The sequence below is a fragment of the Simochromis diagramma genome, unplaced genomic scaffold, assembly GCF_900408965.1.
Source record: "Simochromis diagramma unplaced genomic scaffold, fSimDia1.1 OVJJ01000501.1, whole genome shotgun sequence".
Classification (NCBI taxonomy): Eukaryota; Metazoa; Chordata; class Actinopteri; order Cichliformes; family Cichlidae; genus Simochromis; species Simochromis diagramma.
In genome coordinates, this window is record NW_024387320.1 from 6,204,807 (window position 1) to 6,224,307 (window position 19,501).

A 19,501-nucleotide genomic window follows, 5' to 3' on the forward strand; every position below is an offset into this window, starting at 1 on the left:
GCGGAGAGTGGACGATCTCGCGATAACGCTGTGTGGTTACCAGGGGAACGAGAGCCTGAAAAGTTGTTCCTGTCTGCTGTGTTTTCTCCCAGAGAAATGAATGTCACCGGATTTTCGATGGTGCTTTTATTTTTGACTGTTAGCCGAACGTACGCTGAGTATCATCGCTTATGAAGGAAATGTAGAGTCATATTAACGTGTTTTGCTTTGCTGTCCATTCACGGCAAGGTGGGTGCATTTATTGGCTAGTTGGCGCTAGCTGCTAAAGCTATAGTAGCTAAACCTGTTGTAGTCCCCGTTCTTCCATAGAAGGATAGGTTTAATTGACAGAAGCTTTTGAAATGTTTACTTTATGCAGCCGTTTTTGACGTGTGGTGGGTTAAAATTGGCTGGAAACATTATTGAAGTCATATGGGTTTTCCACTTTCGCCTATGGGCTAAAGCATTGACGCTTCCCGCTAAATTTCAATAACATGAGTGAGTGTTGGTTTGTACTCAAAGCAAGGGCTACTGCTCGTGTCATGTTTTTTTGCTCAGTGACCTACTCAGCGCCGCTGCTCTGACAGTTTCGTGTCATCTATGGACGTTGTGTGGGAGGCAGATATTGGTGGTGTGAGTTTAAAGATGCTTTTAATTCTTCGCAGGTACGGTCATCAGAGGAAGCTTTAGACGACATTGCCCAAAATGCCGTCACCACAAGTTCTCCAGCCGGTTCTTAAAATGAAAGTAGACGAGCTATTTCTCAACTGGTTGAGTGATCCTACAACTCAGTCAATACTCAAAAATTATCTTGATCTAATCAAAAGTGGACAGCCTATTGAATTAGGTATTGGGGACGCTCCTGATAAAAGGTCGTTAAGCTTCAATGAAAACAACAATGTGGCATCACAGAAGAACCTGGCAGAGAAGAGGCCTGCTCCCTTAAGTACACCTTTCGGCACCCCATCTACCAGTACCCTGCCTTCCCGAAGTAGCAGTAACACCAGAATGACTGGACCAAGTGGAAGAGTACTACGGAGATCTCTCAGCACAAAGAAGGTAAACTGTGTATTCGAACAATAACTCCAAAAAATATTTTCCATGTTTTTTAGTAAGCATTTAACTAATTGTTGAAAAATTTAGCCAAAAGGTCTTAAGGTGCCACAGGAAAAAAATCCACAAACATACTAAGATCCACTAAACAAGGAGTTCTGCATTGTGCCAGCTGTTAGTCCGTTTTTGTTTTTTTTGTTTTTTTATCCTATAGGCATTACACTGCAGAGAGTTTTTGATTTACTAGTATGAAAAACAAGGTGTGCCACCCTGTTCTTTTTCTTCCTGAAACCACCTTGAGGTACTTGAGGGTGTGTTGCACAATGATTTGAATATTTTAAACTCTTTGCATACCGATAGTAAACATGTATTTAAAAGTCGAAAGGGGAACCTCTCTTTGCTTTCTGGTAAGCCAACTATAAAGCAATCCTGGCTTGGCATTTTTTTTACACAACAGCTTATCAGTCTGGTAAGTTTATCTTTATAGTTTTAATGCACTTATTTGTATGTTTAACTGGCAGTTTATCTGCATATCTTTTTAGTATTGTGCAATCCATACAGTAACCTGAAATTAAATCCATATTTGCACATTTAAACCAAGGTTTTCGTGGCACAGAATGGGCCTTTTGGTGGGGCAGCAGCAAAGCGAGTATGATGTGGAACAGGAAATGCAGTCACTATGTGTCACCTTATTTGATAGAAAACTATGGGTTTTCTTGTTATTTCTGACCATTTTAGGATCAAATAATGTTTATCTGGCTCATTAAACTCTAATTAATTAAACTAGCTGAAATCATAAACTGTTGATTTTCCAGTCAGTAATGACCCGAACAACTGCTATGCTATTGTGAGTTAAATGAATGACGTACAAATTTAATGTACTTGCAAAAAGGACATGTCTGAGCTTGAAATTCTGGGTCAGTGTTAAAAATGCTAATTTAGCCAAAAGTGGTAGAGTTTTGGGGGCCTTTTTTGTTGTTGTTATTGTTTAGTTTTCCTTTTTGCAACATGGAAACAAGGGAGAAAAAAGAAACTTCCCTCTTCATCACACTTTATTAAACAAGATCTAAAACAACTTTTAACCAGTGCAACACTGAAGCAACACACTAGATAAACATTGGCTTCTGCCACTGATAATTTACTTTAGCATCGAAATATCTCACATGAAAAGTTCGTAAACATTAATGTTATCCTCCTCCTAGTTACTTTTTTGCAATCTAAAAAAAAAATTCTGTTTTAGTCATAAGTTGAGCTTTGTCATACAAATACAAAGCATACATGTCCAGTTTAATGCTACTTCTAAATGGACATAGTGTGGATTTCACTTATATTTGCTTAACATCTGTCTTTGCAATTTTTTTTTTGTAATTCTTTTTTAAATTCTGTATTAACACTGATTTAATTGTCAAGTTTCCCTTACTTGTATGTTCTGGGATCTCTGTTTGCTCTCACTGGCCACAAGAGGATGCTGAGTGACCTACAGCATCAAAGACATTTAGAGGCTGTCCACTCTACCCAGTCACAGTGGAGCCTTCTTGTCTGTAGGCGTATGTAGTGATTATTAGTCAAATACTTTCCAAATGTTCAGGCCTCACCCACGAATTAGTGTGGTATGAGAAGTGGGAGTGTCTGAACCTAGCCTGTCCCTGGCGCTCTGGTTACTTCTTTCAGTCTGTGTGCTGTACTTCTTACTGTGCTGGGTCCAAGGTGCTTTGCTTTGGATTGTTTAGATTATGGCCTAAAAACAATCTACACAAAATAGTTAGCTGCCCGTAAATATTTTGTATATCTGCTCAAGGACTCATAATCTGTTAGGATGAGAAGTGCAATGTGAAAGCCTAGAGTAGTGATAGATTGTGGACATTAGTGCATGTGATGACAGTGAGACAGCCTGAGACAGCTGGAGGCATACGGTCCTCAGGACCCCACCTCCTACATGTTAGTGACATGCTAAAGAGGTGCATGAGGAGATCTTCAAGTAGACATGTAAAATAACAGAGCAGGAGAATGAGATCTAATGTTTGTTTCAACTTACATGTTTATATATTAGAAACATGACTAGCAGGACCAGTTGTAGCACTAGTGGTAGTATGTTATAAAATAAATAACTATGCTTAACTATGGTCTTACAACTTACTACACAGCCTTATAGGCACAGATAAACAGCGTATTTCAATAGAGGACAATAAAATGAAATTAACTAATTAAACGTCCATCAGTTTTATCTATTATAAATTTTGGGGTTGAGGTAAAACCTCATTCTTCATAGCTATAGTTGATTATTTAATAGCCTGACCACAAGAGGAAGTGTGGATTGTAGAGTCACTCTTTGAAACTAGAGTAATCGATTATCTTTAACTGTCTATCAGGGGCTTTCTTTGTTTCTGTTCTTTATCTTGAGCCTTAATCATTTGAACAGTTGGAGGGTTGAATCTAAACTTTTGGATATTTGCATACATACACACACACACACGCACTCTCACACACCACTGTGAAATTTGCCCGCTAATGCCCTCTCTCCGCTGATCAATCAGTTATAAGGCAACTGCTGGGCAGTTTGTATATTCTGCTGTGATGTGTCATGGCATGTGGCCACACTGTGTCACTCAATATTAGAGGGATTGTGAGGGTGAATAAATGCAATACTTCTATTTTAAGACAACAAAATGAATTCCTGCATACAGATGCATTCTTCAAAGGATTACTAAAAAATTCGATTTATGTCACACTGATGCAGCCTGGAACAGCTGGTCTGACTTTGACATCAGACACTGATATAGATAGCCTTGGTTCCCTTGTGCTGGCATTGGATACCCAGAACTCTGCCAGTGAGATGAGGTGTGGCAGCACATTCATCTTCTGCGTAATTTCCTTTGAAACTGCTTCCATTAGATGCTGCTCATTGTCAGGATATGTAGTCGCAGGTCTTTTATTTACACTATGTACAGTAAATATCAGCTCTCCCGTGAATGCTTGGCTTTCAGAGCTGCTGTGTAGCTCAACACGTAAAATCACTTCAGTGTTAGGAGTCCAATTGGTCAAACAGTGAGTTATTGAAATATAGGGCAGTGAGAGCACATTGCATTTGAGGGTTTCACTTTTTTTTTTTTTTCTGTTCTCCGCATCTGCATTTGGTATATCGTGCATTTCTTAAGACATCTTTTTATAACATGCTTGGTTGCACTCAGCAACATAGAAGCTATTTGAAGCAGGGGGTCTGGGGTCACGTTATCAGTTGTCTGACCTGTCAGAGAGCACCAGGTGTTAAAGTGTTTCCCGCAAGTGCTATTATTTTGGAGTCTCAGTCATTTGTGCGTCAACGTTGTACAATAGCAAATGTTGTTTTTAACTAGTACTGTGAGCTTTCTGTAAAACTACAGGATGCATTGAAAGCATATTTCTTCAGTGGTGGCATCTCCTACTTTCATGAGATTTGAATATCTTGATAAAAAGTGTAATTGTTTGACATATTAATTCCTATTACCTAGTTATGCCATTAATGTCAAAAAAGTACGGTACATCAACATTTTATCATCCTGCTTAAATATCTTATGGTGCCAATACAAGAAAAAACTTTACAAACTTCCTTTACAGTCTAATCTTTAAACAAACAGACTGCAGTGCTGTTATACAAGTACCGGTGTGCCTGTGTCTTAGCTACAGCTTCTTCCTTTGCTGTTACAGACCCTTTGCTCTACTTCTTGTTCATATTGGTTACATTGATTTTCATTCAAATATCTAGGTTAGACTGCTATGACATTTGTTACTCACATCATGTTCTGTCTGTGACCACTGTGTTATCAGTTACTCAGTTGAATGTCTGACAAATATTCACATGTATCCCAAATCCCCATCATAGATGGTCTAACTCAAATCCCAGTTGTGGGGATTTGAGTTAGAGCTTTCTGGATTTCACTGCAACACTGGCTTTGTTCTCATTCTGTGAACAAGCTGTGGCTCTACCAAAGGGTTGTGATGGTTTAAGTCGCCACTGATTGGATGTAGAAATCATGTCACTGTCAGATAGGATTGGTGGGTTTGGTCTCTTGAATATCATAGTTGTAGAGTATGAGTCTGCTGAAGCCCATCTAAAATCCAGCTTCATCTTGCCATCTGAGTGCTTGAAATGCTAACACGTAGATCTCCCAGAGGTCTCTAACAGTGAACAGTGTGTTTCATAATCTCATCTGTAATTCAGTTAACTCAACATGACTTAACATATTGTTGTGTACAAATCAGATTTCACAGTTTAGAGATTGGACACATTATGGGGTCAGCTTGAGTTTTCCTGCTTTTCTGTTTACTAAGTGACCCATCAACCTGGGGATGTTTAGCAGCTTGTCTGTAAGATAGTTGCCTCTCAAGGTGCTGTTCAGACAACTTTCCTGGAGTGGCCCTAAGATGATTTAGTTTGTTATAGCGCCTGCTGGAGCTCGTCTTATCTAGTTAATTAAAAAGCACAAACTTTATACAGAACCTGTGCACCATCACTTCTCACACCCATGGGGTTATTTTTACATGTGTAAAACAACACATTGTTATCCCTGCTGTGTCATGATGGCTCTGTTTATGGAACAGACTTCACATTTTGTTTGCTTATGCAAAAATAGACTGAACAGTAGATGAGAGTTCAAGCTTGAATCTGGTCAAGGGTTTGTTGGAGTGTTTTTGTTTTGTTTCTTTTGGTTGTGCTTTCCTTTCTACGTTTCATTTGTATTGAGAGCATCAGCAAAAGGCAGCTGATGTGAAATGAATGTATACAAACAGCTTATCAAGCAGCAGCAGCATCCTGTAGGGAAGACGCCAGGGACTGGGACTGAGCAGAAACCAGTGGAAAACTGTGGAGTCCTGTCATCTAAAAATACAGTGGGTGTGCTTTTAGTTTCTATGGACAATGACATTAACAGATACAGGTTTATTTACATAGTCTTCTGATGCGGACATTTCTATGACATTTCTGTTTGATTAGCTACTTGCATGAGAAGGTGTTTAGGCGTTGGGCTTTGCCCTGTCTACAATCTCTGCAGTCAACGCAACTCTACAGCTGTTAGATCAGTGCGTTTATGGAGAATTGATGTAATTGCCGTCATTTCAGGATAACAGCAATCGGAAGTAGATGTTTGTTTGAGGACTAAAGATACACTCATGTTTTTCCAGATCTAGTTTCTTGGATTGCCCAAACAGTGCTTGGTGGTGCTTTTAATAGGCCCAGACTGGTTCGGTCATCAGTCTTTGAATTTGGCATGTCCCGTTGCCTCGCTCTGTTGCCCATCAACTATAATAAGATGTGGAATGGCTGGCAGCCTAAGCTTGCGAAGGGAAGGCAAAACAAAAACCACCAGAAGACAGCATGCAGAACGTATGGGAAAATGTATGGCTGTCTAGATATGATCTGATGAGTGGACCCTTGTTTTCTGTCATTAAATAGTAAATACCCTTCTTATTTACTTTACATACCCATGCATCAGTAGCTTGTTCTGGCTCAATCTCTTTTTGTGATCTATGCTTGGAGGCAAATTTAGTGACAGTAGAAGTAATATGCAGCTTTCATTATATTCCATCACTTCAGGGGTTTATTCTGAATTTTCTCATTAGCACCCTGATGCCTTTTAAAGAATAAGTGGGTCAGTTTCCCAAGTTTTTTGTTTTGTGGAAGCGTTCAGAAGGAAAACCAGTTAGCTTGAACAGTGTGACATTGTCATATAGAGATCCATCCTGTAGTTGAACTCTGGCGACTGCTAGCTGCAACAACAGGTCTGTCTCTTTACATAACCTTCAATGAGGACTCAGGAATGCAAACTGGAAAGGGCAGATCCATTGAACCCCCTCCCATCCCACACATACACTAGGTGACTCCCACACACATGCACCCAGTTCTTCCTTATCTCCCCAGCAGCTTTGAGGCAAGGGCTCCCTGACACTGCTGCGTCTGTGTGTGTGCGTGTGCATGTTGGGTAGAGGCTGGGACAGAGCAGCAGGCTGAGCTGAAATTGTGAGACCAGATCTGGAATGGGAGAGAGAGTCACAGTAGCAGCTGCTCTCATGCATTAAGTGGCTCTCACTCAAACGGAGGACAACCACAGGGACATACGCACAGAGAAGCTTCACTGCTTCCACTGCCTTTTAACTTACAGTGGTGACTGCATGGTCAAGGGGATAACGCTGGATTGAGTGTTGTTTATGTTTATGTGTTCCTCGTCCTGTGTGGAGCGAGGATGAGGATGAAGGAGCTATCCCTGCGTCAGGACCCTGACCTGAGGAAGGAGCTGGCTCTGCTGGCACGTGGATGTGACTTTGTTCTGCCCTCTCGGTTTAAGAAGAGGCTGAGAGCCTTCCAGCAAGGACAGGCAGGTGTTTGTGTGAGTGTATGCTGTGTCAAACAGGCTTTGCTGGCCTGTCAGTGAGGGGACAGGTCTATTAATGTTGACTGGTATTTATGGGCTTACTTTCTTGGTATTCAGATGTCACTGTAGCACAATTACTAATTAAAGTACAATAACGGATTAGGCAAATAAAGGCAAAATAGTAGTTAAGCCTTTTTCTGGGCATATTGTAAACTTTGCTTTCACGCACAGCTGTGTCATGTGAAATGTTGTTGTGCAATCAGTTCTTCTTTTTGTTTATGAGTTTAGAGTTAATGAAGGTATTCTTCATTTGTACGGAGATGTAGGAAATTTGAGCGTACTGGATGGTGTTTCATCTTTTGTGGTATGTTATGCACAGCTGCCTCTCTGTCCTCTTTCAGACCACATCATGGGGAATATGTAAAATGTCATGTGGCTTAGCAGTTGTGCTCAAGAGCTTTGCTAGCAGTTAGCATGAAGTGAGAGAAAGAGGGGACAGTGCGGGGCAGGGCAACGGGAGATGTTTATGTCCTTTTATAGCCATGGCTCACACCAACACAGAGGACAAGAGCGGAGGATCAGCAGCATTCATCATTTATTAGAGTACAACAAAACATTTTCAGACAGTACTAACAGTCATACAAGTAGAAGCTGGCAAGGAAAGATTTACCATCCTGTTATGTTTAGATCTGTAATTTAAGGCCTTTCTAAGCTATTGTTGAATGTTTTATTGTTACAGTCATGATGTTACATGGAGACTTAGTCTAATAAACTTTGGGTAGAATACATGTTTGACCAAAAGAAACAGCAAGATGTTATTTTTGGTGTCGCAAACCGTGGGTGTGTTTATGTAGTTATTAGAGGCCTCACAAAATGATTCGGTTAGAGCATTGTTGACTCATTTGAATAGTCTTTGAGAATGACGATTGAGAGCAAAGTATAGTCTGCTCAGGCTGTATTTAGTAACTGGGTTTTTGTTTTGTTTTTTAAATGTAACCTTTATTTATACAGGTAGTCCCATTGAGACTCACTGTCTCATTTACAAGAGAGACCTGTTTCAAACAAACATTAAAATTACAACAATAATAAAATGGCAATAAAATAGCAACAGTAAGAAGTAGTCTAATGTTTACACAGTCATTCAAGTTCCTAGTGATGATTTTACAAGGTAATTTGTACGTCTTTTAAAGTCTGCATAGTGATAAGTGCAGCATAACAACTCATTTGGCACTGAGCGCGTTGTGTCTTTTTATGTGTAAGGCTCATAGCACCGTGTGAGTGACACAGTGGTCATTTTTATCAGTGAGTTTGATATCTTCCTAATATGTCAGCTATGCTCTGCTGGTGTGGTTAGTTGGATTCACTGTGACATTCTTGGACATAATATTATGTCTCCATTGTTAGAATAGAGAATATGTTATTTTCCATAGTCAGGAAACACATGTTTTCATGGTTAAACAAAGCATAAATGAACAAAATAATATTATACAGCACAAGCAACCAAGCTCTGACAATAAAAAATGATGTTTTCTGCCTGGGATCATAGTAATAATAACAGACACAGACGTATGCAAGCTCCAACATAAAGGCAGGTTTTTATATCACTTAGGAAACTGCACAAACACAAGCATCGAAGGTGAATACATTCATTTCAAGCCACTAGCCTCTGCTGTGTACAAAGTATATCCCTGACTTAATCATGTTTCAGTTTTGTTTCTTGCCTATAATATCCTGCCAATAAAACAAATAAACTTTATTTGTATAACATTTTTTCAAGACATAACTCTAAAGTGCCTCATAGAACAGAATAAAATAGATCACAGTCAATAATAAAGAAGAAAAATACCCACAGCTAAAACAAAAACAAATAAAAAAGGCAGGCTTTCATTTTTCTGTTTTTAAAAAGCTGTTGCTCTCCTTTTGAGGCACACATTCATAACATTGCAGTCCGTAACTCATTTAGTTCCTCAGCTGTGTTTCCCTCCACTAAAGACAACCATAGTGGCCGTAGACGAACAGCACTCGTTTAAGTGATAACACTGTCACTCGTGATTTACTTGGGTACTTGAAAGAGCCATCCATAACATCTGCCATGAACCATGTTTGATAGTGTGCCTCTCCATTTACATGCATTTATTAGGAAGCTTGTAGTAAAATCTTGCAATTATTTTTTTTCACTTATCTTTACATGGATCCTAACATTTAAGATAAAATCTTGAAATTCTGTGTTTTCCTTAAGTGGAAACAAAAGTAGAGCGGTTTTAAAATGAGTTATTAAAACACACTTGTTGTTTTAAGTCACCATGTTTACATCTGAATCACAGTGCACAAAGATTGCAAGACTAAATTTAGTATAATACCCTATTGTAGTTGGCCACAGGTAGCCTGTAATCATCATTCAGTACAAACTGCTCATTCTCCATTAAGATTTCAAACAAAACACCCTTTAGACCAATCATTTGACTAATGTAGCACAAGTTGTCCACATCATGACTATAGACTTCTACTATCTGCAGATTGCTATATCCAATCTAAAGCCCTAAATTCTTAAATCCTTTTGACACTGTTTCATAAATAAATGATTATAAGTTACAAACACTGGTAGATATTATTTCAAATCTTTTAGTGAATTTGTATTGGAGCGAAATGTCAGTCACATGAATAATTGTGATTGCTGAGTAGTCACAACTCTTCCCTGATGGCCTTTGGGCTGCTGAGAGGTATAGTTACATGAATGCCAGCAATGTGTAGAGTTTGTGTTCAGGCGAGCCTCGAGCTCATCCTGGAATACTTGAGCTGAGTGGTCTTAGCCTTTGCTAGCGTCAGCCGCTAACTGCTTGTTTCTCTGTGTTCATCCCAGGCTCAGGTGAGGACGGAGGAGCCAGTCACCACAGCACTGAGTGAAAGCATTCCCAAGTTTTACTTCCCACAGGGCCGCCCCCAAGCCAACCTTAACATTGACGGCCTCATTTCCAAAATTGAGAAAATATTTTCCCAATTCCCAAATGAAAGAGCCACCATTGAGGATATGGGGCAGGTTGCCAAGGTGAGTACATAATTTGTAGCATGGAGCTGCCACACAGCAAATTATTTTCATTAGTGCCATTTAGCTCCTGACTGTACGAATGTTTGCTGATGTTTAAAACCTCCTGGAAAAATATTATTTCCGTGACCTTGAAGAAGGTTGGTGATGGTCAGAGGGGAACCTGAGTAAAGAGAGCAATGACAGCTAGGTTTCCTCTGGGAAGTCTTTAAACCGTGAAACACTCATTCTGATTCTGATGTCTTTTCACTATTCATTTCTGCATTAATGGTCACATGTGTTTTGTGGAGTTTGCATTTCTATTTAATCTTTCTCCTCTATCTTCTCTAAATCCTGATCACACACTACCCCGTTTCTTCTGCCACCTTGTCTCCATAGGCCTGTGAGTGTCCCCTCTACTGGAAAGTGCCATTGTTCTGCTCAGCTGGAGGCGACAGGACGGGCTTCGTGTCCGTTCACAAGTTTGTGGCTATGTGGAGAAAGTAAGACAATAGCTTCTCTTATTGTCACTAGACCACTGGTGCATTCACTCACAGCCAAATGGCTTAAACAATCTCCTTTGAACAATGATGACCACTCGCTGGGAATAACATACACTGCTATTATCTCTGCTGTTATTGCATTTTCCTTTTCATTCCTAAACAAAAATCTTTGCCCTCATAAACATCACAAGGGGAAAGATGCTCTGTATATATACAGTGTATAAATGAAAACATCCTTTCAGTGTCTTTCTACATGAAACTGAAAGGAATACCAAGGGGCTTTTATACTGGTGATTTGCACTGAATGTGGTTGTGTGCAATAGGCATGCTCTTGTATTAATATCTTAAGCCTCCAGAGAACTGGACAGACTTGCCCTTTGACTTTAGCTCATGACTGAGCCATTCTTAGAAGAGGCCACAACAGACACTCCCATTATTTTTGAGTTGCTACCATAACACTCCATGCTTATAATCACCCAGCAGCGATACAGAATCCTAATTTCAAAATGTATTATACTTTCACATAAGCACTTTTTAGTACAACATTGTCAAACTTATGCTTTTGAAGGAATGATAAAACAGACAGAGGCAACTTAACAGCCAAAGTGGGAGTAACCTTGTAACCATCTGTTCTCTCTTTTCTCCTCCAGAACTCTGCTGACCTGTCATGATGACGCTTCTAAATTTGTGCACCTCTTGGCCAAGCCTGGCTGTAATTACCTGGAACAAGATGACTTTATTCCATTCCTGCAGGTACTGGCTGTAGCACACCCAGGGAGAGGGCTGGATTTGGCAGTGTGGGATGGCAAAATAGCATTGGCTTGGGTGGTGCAAACTGGACTTATGTTTTTAGACTGCCCTGCTGAGACTGTGCTTTTTCATGTGGCGGAGGACTAATTCAGCCACCTTACTGTAAGCTTGGAATATAGTGTTATGAGAGAAGAGTCCCCTGATAGAGATGAAAATGTGGCTCATGTTATAAATGCATTATGGTACTAAAATAGTCACAAAAACCTGGACTTATGGTTCATTTATTGTCCTCAAAAGAGAGGTTTAATTGACTGTTTGGAAATTCTTACCATGTGGACCTGCTGTGGCGGCTATTTGTATTCGCATCCCAGCTGACAAGCTGTTGGTGTGCCACACACACCCCACCCTACACCTGATTCATTTTCATGCTGGCAGAAGTAGCGATCTGAGCTGAACGCCCGTTAGCATACCACCAGAGATGCCTTGTGGCTCACGCCGTTTAATTTGTATGGTTCCACTCAGCGAATCGCCTTTGACTGTTTTGATGAATGAAAGGCGGATTGCAGTGGAGTAGATTTGACTGTCCCCGCCTGTTTCCTGTGCCCTGTGATTTATGTGTTTCTCTATGATTTAATTTCTCACAGTAAGAGTCAAAGAGGCACGACGGCTGCCCTGAAATAAGGCCTTTTAATTTCATTGCCGCCTTCACATTTATGTCAACAATTCTTTCCTCCAGTAGAAAGACGGGGAGTAGAATAAAGAAGCGACATGAGGGAGTTTCACGGCAAGAATATAGCTGCAGTGTTCACTTGAAATGCAGCACCCTCACTGTGACTTTATGGCGTTAGAAAGGAGAGAAGGTCACTCGGTAAACATATTCTTTTTGGCCTTCCTAACACTTTGTTGTCAGTTAAAAAGGGCTCAAGCTCATCCCGAAACAAGTTGGACGAGAATTTAAAAAAAATTGTAAATCAAAGAAAATTCTGACTTCCTAAAAAGGAGACTTTCTTTACATAGCACTGTTTATAAACTATAAACACTGGCAGCTACTGATGTGTGAATCAGTTTTGTTCATTTTCATTCCTTCTTTGAAAGTCATGTGCTTTGTATACCTGTAAAGAAAGACAGATGTTGTCTGTCATTTAGCTGGTGCCTGGAAATAACTGCAGAATTTAACTGAGCGTATCTTTTTGTTAGTGCAGAAGGCATAGCGTGTCATCGGGGTGATCTTTATCGCTTGGTTGTTTGTTTATTTTGTTTTTGTTTGGCTTTATAAATCAAGCAGAGTAACATCAAAGTGAGCTGGTTTGTTCTTTATGTTCCCAGGATGTGGTGAACTCACACCCGGGCCTGGCCTTTCTAAAAGAGGCACCAGACTTTCACTCGCGATACATCACAACGGTATGCCTTAATTATACACCACTGCACTCTGTAGTGAAACACGAAAATGGTATTATCTCAAAGATAAGACTGTCCATTGTTTTTCAGGTGATTCAGAGGGTATTTTACAATGTGAACCGGTCATGGACGGGGAAAATAACATGTTCTGAGCTCAGGAAGAGTAACTTTCTCCAGGTATTTATTCACATACTCTGCATTTTTTTTTTTTTAAATTTAAACAGAGATGGATAATAACCATTTCTCTCAATTTGTTTGGACTCTAAAACATCTAATATGTTTTTTTTCTCTTTTCAAAAAATAATAATGAAATCACATCAATATGGAAATGCATATTAACTTCAATTTTTGGGGGATGGGACTTTATAAACTGTTAAAAGAATCATTTTCAATAGTAACTGGCCTATAATCATAATGAGAGATTTTTCTACTTTCTGCTGGGTAGAACGTGGCGCTGCTGGAGCAAGAAGAGGATGTGAACCAGCTGACAGAGTTCTTCTCCTACGAACATTTCTATGTTATTTACTGCAAGTTCTGGGAGCTGGACACCGATCACGACCTCTACATAGACCAGAAAGACTTAGCAGGACACAATGACCAAGGTGCACAAACACACCCCTGCCTTTTTTAAATCATTAGTTTGGTCAATATAGTTTTTTCTTTATGTCCCATCAACATGTATTTTGTAAAAATGCATACAGAAGATAGAAGAGGAGTGCTCAGCCTCATCAGAACCAAATGAACTCTGCTTAAGTCTTGCTGCCAGTGGCAGCACAGTCAGTAGGCTGAAACTACATAGAACAAAAAAAGGCATTTGTAAATGTTATTGGGTCCGTCCGGGCTTACTCCTCACAAAACAAACACGCAGCCAGGAAAAAAAGATTTGTCTTTGACACTTCCTCCCCACACACTCCACACCACATGTTCTTGGTTGATGGTCTGTGAGTGAAGCAGGGGAAATGAGACACGAGATCAATAAGAGAGCAGCATATATACTCGATTCCAATGACGCCAAGTCTGGAACAATTTCTAACACCGTACAGTCGAAATGATGACCAGAGGATTTATAGCATTGTCAAGCTAAAAAAAGAGCTGCACTAGCCAGTCTGGATTTACAGACTGTGAGAATGGATTACATGTGTTGTGAAAAAGTTGTATAGTAACTGAAGGAGCTGTTGCCTAAGAGGGAAAAGAGATATTTCTTCCAAACACAGTGGATTGGAAGTGACCCCTTTGTGTATTTTTTTTCCAGCCATTTCACAGAAGATGATTGAGAGAATATTCTCAGGAACAGTAACAAGGTAAATGTAATCAAGTTTAAAAAGATGAAAGTCTTATCTAGTCTCCACTGCCAGCTTTAATACTAGTTTTGTGTGTTTTCCATCAGGGACAGACGAGTGTATAAGGAGGGGCGGCTGAGTTACGCTGATTTCGTCTGGTTCCTCATCTCTGAGGAAGACAAGAAGACTGACACCAGGTATCTTGACACTCAGCCACACTGATTGCATCATCCTTTTGCCTTAGAGGTTTCATCTGCGCTCATGTCTGGCCCCTCCTCTTTCACGTTATCTATGTCTGATTAGCATAGAGTATTGGTTCCGCTGTATGGACCTGGATGGGGACGGGGTGCTCAGCATGTATGAGCTGGAGTACTTCTACGAGGAGCAGTGCCAGAAGCTGGAGGCCATGGCTATTGAGCCGCTGCCCTTTGAGGACTGCCTCTGCCAAATGCTTGACCTTGTCAAGCCTGAGGTCGAAGGTCAGACCTGTTTTACATTAATACACACTCAGACATTCACATTGTAGTTTGCACGCATGCCACAATCACAGTGGCATGCGTGCACACACATTTTGAAGCCAGGTCATTGATCATTAGCTGAGGGGACACTGATAGATGAGAGACAGCTGCTGGTGTTATCCACAGTGTGATAGAAATTCGCTCCATCACTTTGTTTAAGTCACCAAGCAGCACAGCTTACTTAAGTGAAATTAAGTTTATGACCTGAATTGTTTTTAAAAAAAAAAAATGTTTTGTTTTCAGATTTCTTCTTTCTTAATTTAATATAATCAAACAAGAAAGTAAACATTAAGTATAGTTTACCTTTTAAAGTATTTATTGTCCAAATAAGCAGTAGGGAAATCGTTATTTGCAGCCAGAGTTTGAAATATTGTCACCAAAGCCATACTCTGTTTTAATCTGCGGACAAAACACCACACCCATCCCTCCCTCCGCCCCAAGATGAGGCAAACCGTAAAATGACTTAGTAGATGTTGTAGCTGGGTTATCAGTACTTCTTCCTAGGCTAAACCTCATATAGACAGATACAAGTTACCTAATATCATAAACATAAATGTTCCATTTGAAGTAGCTGATTTTTGTCGTCCAGGTAAGATCACTCTGCGGGATCTTAAGAGGTGCAAGATGGCTCATATCTTCTTTGACACGCTCTTCAACATCGAGAAGTACCTGGACCACGAGCAAAAGGACCCGTTCTCTGTCATAAGGGTGAGCAAGATTGAATTCTGACTGGATGCCACCACATTTGACACAGCATCGTGTCTCGTTTTCCTGCCAGTGGATCATGTAACTTGTCGTATTTTTTAAGGAGGTGGAGACGGACGGACAGGAGCTGTCAAACTGGGAGAAATATGCTGCAGAGGAGTACGACATACTGGTAGCCGAGGAGGCAGCCAATGACCAGTGTAACGATGTGTAAGTGTGATGTTACTCACAGGTCTGTCAGAAATGGCAGCAGTTACAATCCAAGGTTCAGTTTTTCTCAAACATTTAGTTTTTCTTAAGCAAAGATAAAAGAAAAAAGGATTCACTTTCATGTCCACTCGTAGTCTTTAAAAAAAAGTTCTTTTCTTCTTACAAATTCAAAATGCTTTTACATTTAGGACGGCACCAGAGGTCTCTGAAGTTTGATGATGAATAGCTGATGCAATATGATAAATTGGAATATGGTAGCTTTAGCCTCCTTGTTTGCAATTGGATGTTTTTTTTGTTCTCATTGGTGCAAAAAATGAGAATAAAACTGGGATTGATTTTGCTTGCAAGCCTGAACAACAGCAGCTGAAAGTCGTAGTGCCTCCAGTTTAATTTGAACTTTTCCCCTTTGAGGCAATTACTGATTATTTTATTCTTATTTGAGTATTATTAATGCCATCTGTATGATGGTTCCTTTAATGTAATCTGTTCACATAAGATGGAACATGAACTGTGGCTATTAGTAAGCATATATCTGATTACTTAAAGTTGTTTTGGACAGCAGGCACATAACCTTAAGCTTGACTATGTAAATCTAAAATTCATCATTATTATCAGTAAAGTCATTTTTCTGTGTGAAGAGTGAAAGTGTGCTGTAAAGTATTCACAGATGGCATAGATAAAGTCATAAGATGAGTGAGAGTGCACTGTGTTGTTAAGTTTTCAGGAGTCATGGCTCAATGCCGCCCTGAGAGCAAGTTTGTGATAAATGAGACTGTTGACAGCTATGTTGTGTGGCGGTTTTAGGAACACTACCGACTAACTCTAAAGCATGGCTGCTAACCAGAGCAGGTAAGAAACTGAGGGTGCCACCAGGGTTCAGCTGTTCTCCTCTTCTTCCTCTGGGAAAGTCTAGTCCTAAACCCACTCCTAGCGTCTACCTGTCCCATCACTGATCTGAGCATAGGGCAGATAATTGTAATGTCAGCCAGCAAGGTGTCATGATCGTGGCCACTGCCTGGACCTGGGAGTCTGTTTTTGAACCGGACAGCTTCTGTTTTTATCCTTCTTCCTCTTAAAATAAGGGAATGAACTTTTTCCGCCTCTGTTCATGCCTTGTGCTCCTGTTACCCAAGTTACTGAAAAAGTACTTTGACATTTTTGGGGAATATACTTTCTTGCTAAGAATTAGATGGGAAGACCTGTTTCTCTAAATAAAGATCCAATCACCCTCACCCCTAAAGCTAATAAACTGATAAACTTTACAACTAAATCAAAGGAAAAATAATACAAATGTCTCGCTTGTTATATTGATATCCTGGTACATTAACTTCATCTAGCTCTCTGAAAGAAGGCAGATATATATATCAACCATGTCTCCAACGTTTCTGTAAATCTTGGTCAAATTCAGTTTTATTCTTGAATGACTTTGAATGACTTCTATGGGTCGAGGCCAGTATAGAAGCTGTGAAGAAGGAACGGGTGGAGGGAAAAATTGACTGGCCTCACTCAATGTCAGAATGCATTCTGACGTTTTTAGAATGGAAATATGAGGCTTGATCAGATGTTCTTTCCAAAGTTTCACTGTCACTGTTCTAAACTTTGCCTGTGAATTTTATCCCACATTGCTAAATTTGAAAGAACAGGAGGCCTGACAGCAAAGAAAAACTGGTCTGACTACTTCTGACTTCTGTTTCGTGACGGTTTAAAAAGTGTTAAAGTATCTTTTCCCTGATGACACTGAGTGTTTTGTCTGTGTGTATTTTTGTTTAGGTATGAAAATCCGCTGAGCCCTTTAGGGCAGCACATCTCCAGTGAGCTGGGTCTGACAAAGAGACACTTCTTTGAGATCCCCACCCCGCACTGCAACCTGGACTTGGATGAATATGAGTATGACGATGACTTCGAATGATTTTTGTTTTTGTTTTTTGTTTTTTATCCTGCAGTGTAGCTGCTGAGCACCTTCCACTCTCAGAAACACAAGTCATGCACCTGGGTTAGTGGACAAACATCACCAAACAGAGTAAACCAGAAAGATGCAGTCAAGCACTGCCAGAGTGCCATATTCTTTTTCTGCAAACAGATGGAGAAACGTGCATGCTGACACAGATTTGACAAAGAAGTCGTTAAAGTACAGACAGTAGTTCAATACTGAACCAGACGTTTTACATTTTCACACTTACAGTAAACAGCCCGGCAGACCAGATGTCACGAGTGAACGCGTTAGACCTTTGCTCCCTCACCACACATTAACAAGTTGTTTTCTGCATGTAATGGTTGGTCATCAATAATGTTTGGGGCAAGTTTTGTTTCATCTAAACATAAATGTTTTGAAATCAGTCACATAAAAATCACACACTGGAGCTCCGGGAGTTTTGGTTGTTTTTTGTTTTTTTTTTTCCATTTTGTTTTGTATTTTGGACAAAAACCATGCTGATTGGATTCAGATATCGAACTTATTGGCTAGTCTTACATTCCAGTGATCACAACGAAGTGTTTTCTATATTGCTGTAAACTCGTCAGTGGAGTTGGAGGTTGCTGTAAATGCCAAACAAGCCACCGTTAAGCCTTCTGGACACACACACAGGCACACACACACACACAGCATCTGTTGTACAGACCTATATTCGTTATGACTTTAATGTGTGTGCAAGATGGGGTTATAATTTATTAGAGATGAATTTATAAATTAATGTAAATATTTATTTTGTGCTTGCTGTGCTGTAAATGTGATTTGAGCAAGTATTTTAGACCTTTTTTTTCTATGTCACAGAGTACTTTAGTTGACTACTTTGACAGAACAAAAGGAACCATTTTCAAATGTTTTGTGTTTCTTTAAATTAATAATAAAGCCTTGGTTAATGGAAGACTAAAGAAAACCGAGTGTGCAGTTTAATGTGGTGCGTGATGTAAAGAAATGCTTTTTGTTACGTTCAGTGTTGTACTTTATATGAAGGAAACATTTTTCCAGTCATCTGTTGTCCAGTTTGGGGGAGGTTGTGCAAATCATAGCTAGTTTTAGCTGACAGGAGTGGTCTTCTGCTGCTGTTCACAGATGCTTTTCTGCATACCTTGATTATAACAAGTTATTTGCGTTACTGTTGCCTTCCTATTCAAAGCAGTGTGGTCATTCTCTTCTGACCTCTGATATCAACAAGGAAGTTTCGCCCAGAGAACTGTGACTCACTGGATATTTCATCTTTTTAAGACCATCTGTAAACCATAGAGACCAGCTAATACTGGCACCAGCCTGTCTGGCACCAACAACCACGCCACACTCAAAGTCACTTAAATCCTTCCCATTCTTATACCCAATTTGAACTTCAGCAGGTTATCTTGTCCAGGTCCTGCACACACCGAATTGCTGATTTGGAAATTTGAATTAACGTGCGGTGAAAAAGATGTAGCTAACACAGTGGCTGGTAAGTGTATCTGTGCCAGCTGAAAATTATCTATATCACATTTCAAGTGTTTGCGCTGTTTGTTAGTGATAAGAGAATATCATTTACCAGACTAACCAATGTTTCTGTGCACAACAATACATAAATGTACAGCTGTTTCAAAAAGTAACAAAGTGCTTGTTAACTTATTCCAAGTATAGAATATATTATTAACTTGAAGGCAATATTTTTTTTTTAATTGACATTAATTGATATTAAATACATAAGTAGCAGGTATCAAAATAAAAACTACAATTCTTAACTGACCCTGTGTCCAATAGGAAAACTAAAAGAGAAAGTAT

General features: G+C 39.8%; 1 protein-coding gene across 4 annotated transcripts; it reads left to right on the forward strand.

The window, feature by feature from the left end:
* The first annotated feature begins 8 nt into the window (after positions 1–8).
* ppp2r3b (protein phosphatase 2, regulatory subunit B'', beta) lies at positions 9–18,626 on the forward strand. Of its 4 annotated transcripts, XM_040005619.1 has the most exons (15): positions 41–228; positions 645–1,038; positions 10,237–10,422; positions 10,798–10,901; positions 11,552–11,654; positions 12,978–13,052; positions 13,140–13,226; positions 13,495–13,651; positions 14,302–14,350; positions 14,437–14,526; positions 14,633–14,808; positions 15,437–15,555; positions 15,656–15,762; positions 16,567–16,611; positions 17,533–17,645. In XM_040005619.1, exons 2-14 carry the CDS (start codon positions 685–687, stop codon positions 16,580–16,582), a joined length of 1,623 nt encoding a protein of 540 aa, XP_039861553.1. In that variant the 5' UTR covers positions 41–228; positions 645–684; the 3' UTR covers positions 16,583–16,611; positions 17,533–17,645. The 4 variants fall into 4 exon arrangements, with proteins under 4 accessions (XP_039861552.1, XP_039861553.1, XP_039861551.1 ...); XM_040005618.1 differs by lacking the exon at positions 16,567–16,611 and having other exon boundaries at positions 9–120; positions 17,533–18,626; XM_040005617.1 differs by lacking the exon at positions 16,567–16,611 and having other exon boundaries at positions 17,533–18,626.
* The last annotated feature ends 875 nt before the right edge of the window (positions 18,627–19,501 follow it).

Bases quoted from the DNA above. Each gene is read 5' to 3' on its own strand.
- ppp2r3b (XM_040005618.1), top strand. From the start codon at position 685: ATGCCGTCACCACAAGTTCTCCAGCCGGTTCTTAAAATGAAAGTAGAC. The intron at 10,902-11,551 runs GTAAGACAATAG...TTTCTCCTCCAG, and splicing joins TTTGTGGCTATGTGGAGAAA to AACTCTGCTGACCTGTCATG. The intron at 13,053-13,139 runs GTATGCCTTAAT...ATTGTTTTTCAG, and splicing joins ACTCGCGATACATCACAACG to GTGATTCAGAGGGTATTTTA.